Source organism: Somniosus microcephalus, chromosome 13, assembly GCF_052327205.1.
Source record: "Somniosus microcephalus isolate GS21.2 chromosome 13, FLI_Smic_1.0, whole genome shotgun sequence".
In the NCBI taxonomy this organism is placed as follows: domain Eukaryota; kingdom Metazoa; phylum Chordata; class Chondrichthyes; order Squaliformes; family Somniosidae; genus Somniosus; species Somniosus microcephalus.
In genome coordinates, this window is record NC_140999.1 from 35,728,807 (window position 1) to 35,736,877 (window position 8,071).

The 8,071-nt window shown below is 49.5% G+C and overlaps 1 protein-coding gene across 1 annotated transcript in view; it reads right to left on the minus strand.

The window, feature by feature from the left end:
• LOC147108215 (protein ENL-like) overlaps positions 1-8,071 on the minus strand; it is an 82,332-nt gene that overhangs the window by 17,522 nt on the left and 56,739 nt on the right. Inside the window, exon 6 of the mRNA XM_086005996.1 lies at positions 3,909-4,075. Coding sequence (XP_085862122.1) covers positions 3,909-4,075 — 167 coding nt within the window. The remainder of the gene's footprint in view (positions 1-3,908; positions 4,076-8,071) is intronic.

The window sequence follows — 8,071 nt, forward strand, 5'->3', positions numbered from 1 at the left end:
GAGGGAGGGAGGGGGAGAGAGAGGGAGGGAGGGGGAGAGAGAGGGAGAGAGGGGGAGGGAGAGGGAGAGAGAGGGAGGGAGGGGGAGAGAGAGGGAGGGAGGGGGAGAGAGAGGGAGGGGGAGAGAGAGGGAGGGAGGGGGAGAGAGAGGGAGGGAGGGGGGGAGAGAGAGGGAGGGAGGGGGGGAGAGAGAGGGAGGGAGGGGGGGAGAGGGAGGGGGGGAGAGAGAGGGAGGGAGGGGGAGAGAGAGGGAGGGAGGGGGAGAGAGAGGGAGGGGGAGAGAGAGGGAGGGGGAGAGAGAGGGAGGGGGAGAGAGAGGGAGGGGGTGAGTGAGGGAGGGGGTGAGTGAGGGGGGGGAGAGGGAGGGGCGAGAGGGAGGGGGTGAGTGAGGGAGGTGAGAGGGAGGGAGGGAAGGGAGGAGAGGGAGGGAAGGGAGGAGAGGGAGGGAAGGGAGGAGAGGGAGGGAGGGAGGGAGGAGAGGGAGGGAGGGAGGGGGGAGAGAGAGGGAGGGGGAGAGAGAGGGAGGGGGGGAGAGAGAGGGAGGGGGGGAGGGAGGGAGGGGGGAGAGAGAGGGAGGGGGGGAGGGAGGGAGGGGGTGAGTGAGGGAGGGGAGAGGGAGGGGGTGAGTGAGGGAGGGGGGAGGGGGTGAGTGAGGGAGGGGGGAGGGGTGAGTGAGGGAGGAGAGAGGGAGGGAGGGAGGGGTAAGTAAGGGGTGAGTGAGGGAGGGGAGAGAGAGAGGGAGGGAGGGAGGGAGGGGAGAGGGAGGGAGGGGAGAGAGAGGGAGGGAGGGAGGGGAGAGGGAGGGAGGGGAGAGAGAGGGAGGGAGGGGAGAGGGAGGGGGTGAGTGAGGGAGGGAGGGGGTGTGTGGGAGGGAGGGGAGAGGGATGGAGGGGAGAGGGAGGGAGGGTGTGTGTGGGAGGGAGAGGGAGGGAGGGGTGAGTGAGTGAGGGAGAGAGGGGGATGAGTGAGGGAAGGAGGGGGTAAGCGAGGGGGTGAGGGAGGGGATTTAGAGGAGGGGGTGAGTGAGGGAGGGGATGAGGGAGGGAGGGTTTTTTGGGGGAGGAAGGGGTTGTGAGGGAGGAGTGAGGGAGGGTGGGGAGAGTGAGGGAGGGGGTAAGTGAGGGAAGGGGTGAGTGAGGGAGGGGGTGAGTGAGGGAGGGAGGGTGAGTGAGGGAGGGAGGGGGTGTGAGGGAGGGAGGGGAGAGGGAGGAGGTGAGTGGGGGAGGGAGGGGTGAGAGGGAAGGAGGGGTGAGTGAGGGAGGAAGGGGGTGAGTGAGGGAGGGAGGGAAGAGGGAGGGAGGGGAGAGTGAGGAAGGGGAGAGGGAGGGAGGGAAGGGGAGAGGGAGGGAGAAGAAGGGAGGAGGGGAGGGAGGGAGGGGAGAGTGAGCGAGGGGAAAGTGAGGGAGGGGACTGATGGAGGAAGGAGTGGGGGAGTGATGGAGGAAGGAGTGGGGGAGGGAGGGAGAGGGAGGGAGGGAAGAGAGGAGGGAGGGGAGGGAGAAGGGGAGTGATGGAAGGAAGAGTGAGGGAGAGGGAGGAAATGAGGGAGAGAGACGAGAGTGAGGGAGAGGGAAGGAGTGGAGGGAGAGTGAGGGAGAGAGGGGAGGAGGGTGAGTGAGGGAGGGGAGACAGGGAGAGGGAGGGAAGAGGGAGAGGAGGGAGGGACGGAGGAGAGAGTGAGGGAGGGGAGTCAGGAAGGGAGGGGGAGTGAGGGAGGGAGGGAATGGTGAGGAGGAGTGAGGGAGGGAGGAGTGAGGAATGAGAGGGAGTGAGGGAGGAAGGGAGGGACGAGTGAGGGGGAGTGAGAGAGCGGGGGGAGGGATGAGTGAGGGAGGGAGTGTGGAGGGAGAGGAGGGAGTGAAGTGGAGGGGGGGTGAGGGGGAAGTGAGGCAGGGTGGCTGAGGGAGGGTGAGGGAGTGAGGTGGAGTGAGGGAGGTTTACATGAACTAACTGGGGGAAAAAAACCATTTACTTCCACAAACATCAAATTGGAAAAGACATTGATCAAATTGCACTTTGTAGCGGTCTGCACGGGGACCTTATTCTTACATCCATGATCCACCCTAGGTTTAGAGACTGCACCTCTACCAGTAATTAATTGTTACTGGATCACCAACGTAAACTTACATTTAAAGGAACTGTAACTTTGACAGCTTTAAAAGGAACATTGCAAGGTGCTTGTCTAAAGGTAAACAGACTGATTTATTTAATCAATTCAGTGAAGACCCACTAGTAGTTATCAAATTTCATAAACTTTTACGGTCTACCATTTGTCAATTAAGGCTAATGTAGTCCTAAATGGCAATCTGATGATGTACCAGCATCTTGCAATCACTTACCCTACTCATAGGAACTGCAAGAAGTACTGTCGTGAAGCATCATTCAGTATTATATCGAGTTGGGGCAACCAAACAGTAGCACCACCTGCAGATGCAATCCACATTGGAGGGACCGACTAACATAACTACAACACGGAGAAAGTCTACAATCTATCTGGAATTTGGCTGTGCCGATTTAAGATAATTTTTATATTTTAAAAATAAATACATTAAAAAATACAAGCAGGATAGATGAGTTACCGAATGATCACTATGATCTTCTGTGAATTAAATGTTCAAACGAATAAATTGAAGACTGACATTTTTTGATTTTTTTTGTCTTTATGGAGAGAATTTTGGAATGAGTTACACTAGCTGTTGTGTCTTACAACAAAGTGGGGGGTCATTTTAATTTTAATCGAGGGCAAAAAAACAGGCGATAGCGAATTGGCAGGCCCTTTTAAACCTCACCCCATTTTCTTTTCCAATGAAGTCAGTGGGTGAGGTGTAAAACGGGCTGCCAATTTGCTATCGTCCATTTTTCATCCGGCCATAAAATTACCCCCAAATGATTTAAAAGGTTTAAACACCACAGACTGAAGCACTTAGACAAGAGGTTCATTTGCTAATGTGCAGGCATTGAAAATGTGCATTAAAGTCAAACAAGCCAGTCTGTGGAATATCATGGCTCACAGACTATTTCAAACTGAGTCAATGATTGTCTCATCTCAGGCCCGACGGCCCCTTTCATTTTGAGAATAGCAGGATATGTTTTTTGTTAAGCCCGCACTCACAGAGGGGGAGGAGAAGTAACCAGTTTTACTGACAAGCCTGCTGGCGAATCACTGGATAGGGTAAAGGTTAGAGGACGGCCCTCCTGCTTGCTGGTTACACTGAGAGACAAAGGGACGCACGGGCAGTCTGTCAGCTAGCTCGGTCTGGGAAGGAAGCCTGGGCGAGTGAGGGGGGAATTCACTCGTCTCAAGCCAGAATCAGAATGCTGACCAGGAAAAGTTAAGAAAGCCAGCTAATAGGGCTAGTGTGGTGTGTTTTTATTATTGTTCTCGAGGTATGCTCTGTAGTTGTTGAATCAAGGCGAGATTTGATTAAAACTGTTACTCTGTACGTTTACGCGTTATCTGTAAAATAAGCATCTCAACAGTTCGTATTCGGCTTGTTATTTGAAAAACTAAAGTGTTTCAGTCCACCTTCCGAACGACTGGGGAAATGTGTGGGAAGGCACATGTGAGAGACCCAATATCCAGTTCAGATCACAAGGGGTTTCTATTGTTACATCTCCAGGTTATGCTATCATACAATTAGATGTTGGGCAGTATGGGCACCCTCTGGAAAATAGGATGCTTGGAACACTTGTGAGAATGATCAGCGCTATTGTATCTGACAGAATATCGAAGGCAGCTCCGAAACATTAAACAAAGACACTTTTTGCAAGATTAGGAAACAGTTCCTAATAACTTACAGACAAGAACAACAATAAAAAGATGAAACACAAATCGGAACCTCAAGCCTAGATCTTCAATCAGGTATGAGCCGGACCACAAGTGGGGGGCACAGTGCTATTCACACCAGCCTGCGTGAGAAGCACTGACCAAGTTGTAATTCTTGGAGTCAGGTTTATTTCAATCATCTGGGAAAGCTGCAGAAATGAGAAACACCACTGACTGCCACCCTGCCCATAAGGTGGGGAGGCAGCAAGTAGCTGTAGGATCTCAGTACCCAGCATCTCAGTAGTTTGTGCTACACCGAAAGAAATTACTTAATTAAAAAAAAAAATCTGTGCATCTCCACCCCAGCGCCCTTGACGGACATAGCTCAGCCGCCTAGGCCCCACACTCTGGAATACCCTCCTAAACCCCGCTGACTCTCCTTAAAATCCACCACTTCGACCAAGCTTTTGGCCACTCTTCCTAATATCTCCTCCTTTGGCTCGGCCTCTGTGAAGTGTGTCTTGGGACTTGTTTTACATTAAAGGTGCTATATAAAGGCAAGTTGTTGTTGTGAAGTCTGCTGCAAGGCAGAAAGCCTCCCGCTTTATGGATTTGCATTGAAGTGGTGCTACTGCAGGTTAGGGGAGGGAGGCCCTCTTTGGAACAGAGACGCAAGGCCCAAAGAACATAAGAAATAGGAGCAGGAGTAGGCCATTCGGCCCTTCGAGCCTGCTCTGCCATTCAATAAGATCATGGCTGATCTTCTACCTCATCTCCACTTTCCTGCACTATTCCCATATCCCTTGATTCACTTAATATCCAAAAATCTATCAATCTCGTGTCTTAAATATACTCGACGACTGAGCATCCACAGCCCTCTGGGGTAGAGAATTCCAAAGATTCACCACTCTTTGAGTGAAGAAATTTCTCCTCATCTCAGTCCTATTTGGCCGAGCCCTTATTCTGAGACTGTGACCCCTGGTTCTAGACTCCCCAGCCAGGGGAAACATCCTCCCTGCATCTACCCTGTCAAGCCCTGTAAGAATTTTGTATATTTTAATGAGATCACCTCTCATCTTCTAAACTCTAGAGGATATAGGCCTAGTCTACTCAATCTGTCCTCATAGGACAATCCCCCCCATCCAGGAACCAGGCTGGTGAACCTTCGTTGCACTCCCTCTATGGCAAGTATACCCTTCCCTAGGTAAGGAGACCAAAACTGTACACCATACTCCAGATGTGGTCTCACCAGGGCCCTAAATAATTGCAGTAAGACGTCTTTACTCTTATACTCAAATCCTCTTGTAATAAAGGCAACATACCATTTGCTTTCCTAATTGCTTGCTGTGCTGCATGTTAACTTTCAGTGATTCGTGTACAAGGACACCCAGGTCCCTCTGAACACCAACATTTCCCAAACTTCACCATTAAAAAATACAAAGCTTTTCTATTTTTTCTACCAAAGTGCATAGCTTCACATTTCTCCACATTATATTCCATTTGCATGTTCTTGCCCGCTCGCTTAACCTGTCTATATCGCCTTGCAGCCTCTTTGCATCCTCCTCACAGCTTACATTCCCACCTAACTTTGTATCATCAGCAAACTTGGATATATTACATTTGGTCTCCTTATCCAGAATCATTGATGTAGATTGTGAACAGCTAAGGCCCAAGCACTGATTCTTGCGGCACCCCACTAGTTACAGCCTGCCAACCAAAATGACCCGTTATTCCTACTCTGTTTTCTGTCTGCTAAACAATCTTCAATCCGTGCTAGTATATTACCCCCAATCCCATGAGTCCTAATTTTGTTTAATAACCTATTGTGTGGCACCTTATCGAATGCCTTCTGAAAATCCAAATACACCACATCCACTGGTTCCCCCTTATCTATCCTGCTAGTTACAACCTCAAAAACTCGTTTGTCAAAGATTCGTCAAAGACGATTTCCCTTTCATAAATCCGTTTGTCGACTCTGCCCAATCCTATTACTTATTTTCTAAGTGCCCTGTTACCACGTCCTTACAATCTGGGCATTGATGGTAAGGAATTCAAGCACTAATACAGTGTGACGGGAGGTCATTCCCAGTACAGTGCATGCTTGGAAGGTGCTAGTGACTCTTCTCTTTCCTGGCTGGCTAAAGTCATTACAGTTCTTCTGGCTCTGAGTGGCCAAGCATGAATTTCTGGAGTTGGCCTGACTGCCCTGCAACCTCCATCCACTGGGCCTGATTGGAAGGTAGCAAATGTAACCCACTATTTAAGAAGGAGGGAAAGAGAAAACGGGGAACTATAGACCAGTTAGCCTGACATCAGTAGTAGGGAAAATGCACCTTATCCCAAAGCTCAGACCTCTGACCTCCTACAAGGAGGAAGAATTATAAATCCTTGGGAAGAAAGCCATAGAGGTTGGAAATGGTGAATTTGGAAGGCCATTGTGCCAGCTGAGGGTATATTATGAGATTCTGCTTCTCTTCATATTGTACCCTGCATTAATTATCAGTGAATTATATCATGATACCCTGTCATTGCTGCTACTGAAAGTGAATTTCACTCCTCAAGAAACCGAATTCTCTTCTCCTTTCCCTCCGGTAGATGTGCTGCAGTAAGAAGACACAAGCCTCCAATGATGCCAGCACTTCATAGCAGCATCGTCATTCGTTCTGTACCCCATCAACTAACAGGTCAGAGACATCCATTCCGAGGAGTTAGAGAGTGAGCCAGACTGGGCGAGTGCACGAGAAGACTTTGCTGGCTGGTACGTCAAGAGTCTTTTCCTCTAGGGTGAAGAGCCTAGTGATCTGCAGCTGGGTCCTGTGTTTAAAAGAGCATTGCTGGCAGACCATCGAGCATTGGTGCAGGCACTTGGGCCATTTCAGACAGCGTGCTGCAGATGGCAGCTTGGGTGGCGAAGTCACCACCAGCTTGCATAGCACATTAGAGGTTAGTTTAACAATACTGCAGGCCACCATGCAGTGTGTGGCAGCTCCAGGGACATCTGTAGCAGAGGCCCCGGTGACACTAAAGCTCTAAAGCAGTCTGTACTATCCTATGGATACTCAGACTGCTGCACAGAGGGCTGAGATTGGTGAGGGCTGTCTCTTCTGGCTTTGGTAGGCTTGGTAACCGGTTACAGATAAACGTGAGGAAAGCTTCTCTGATCTCATTGGTACCATAACCTCACCTATCTTCCCTAAAAATCAACAATTACCCACCTCATAAAAAACTCACCTATACCCCTACCTAACCCTCCACTATTCATACCCCCATCCAATCATCATCTCACATAACCTTCACCCCATCCATTCATACCTCCAACCCTAACCAATAACTATATACTCCCTTATCAATACATAACTATCATACACTATTCCAACCCATCAACTCACCCCCTTCTATCAAAAACCTCCATTCCTAATTTATTCACTCTTCTAAATTCCCTCTTTCTTCATTCCTTAATCCCTACACCTATCCTAAACAAATCCCTATCCTCAATCCCTCATAATTCCCCATCCTTAACCTCCCTACATAACATACAAATCACATTTTTACATCCTATATATATCATACCTCTCCCATATAAATCCCCCCTACAACAATACATCAAACAACCCCTACCCCTCACCCTCTCAACCAATTCACCAATAATAAACATCCCAATTCATTTTTTCTTTTTTTTTTATTATTCAACCCTTTAACCCCTCCCCCATTCTACCCCTCCCCTACCCCCCTACTCTAATCCTTCCTAATTCACTCCCCCACCCACCCAACCACCCCCCAACACAAAACTACCAAAACATATAATCCCACCCACCCCAACTAATAAAACTCAAAAAAACAACAAACTCAAAACTCCAAACCAAACACCTCCCCTCCACAATCCAAATCCCCATCTCCCCATCCCATACCCCAACAACAACCCAAACAAACCAACCCCAAACCCAAAATCAACCCCTCCTAATCCCAACTCTCCAACCTACCCAACTTCCAACACCCCCTCACCTAACAAACCAACCAAAACCAAACCAATAACAAACCCCAAAAACACAACCCAACACCCACCAACAACAACACAAACACCAAACCCCCCACCAAAACCAACCACAACCAAAACACACACAACACCAACCCAAAACACAACCCAAACAAAACAAAACCCCCCCACAACCAAAACAAAACCCCAAACAACAACCCAAACAAACCCAACCCAAAACCCCAAAACCCCAACAACCAAAACCAAAACCCAACCCCCAACACACCCACACCCCACCAACAAACAACACACCAAAACCCACCCCCAACACCA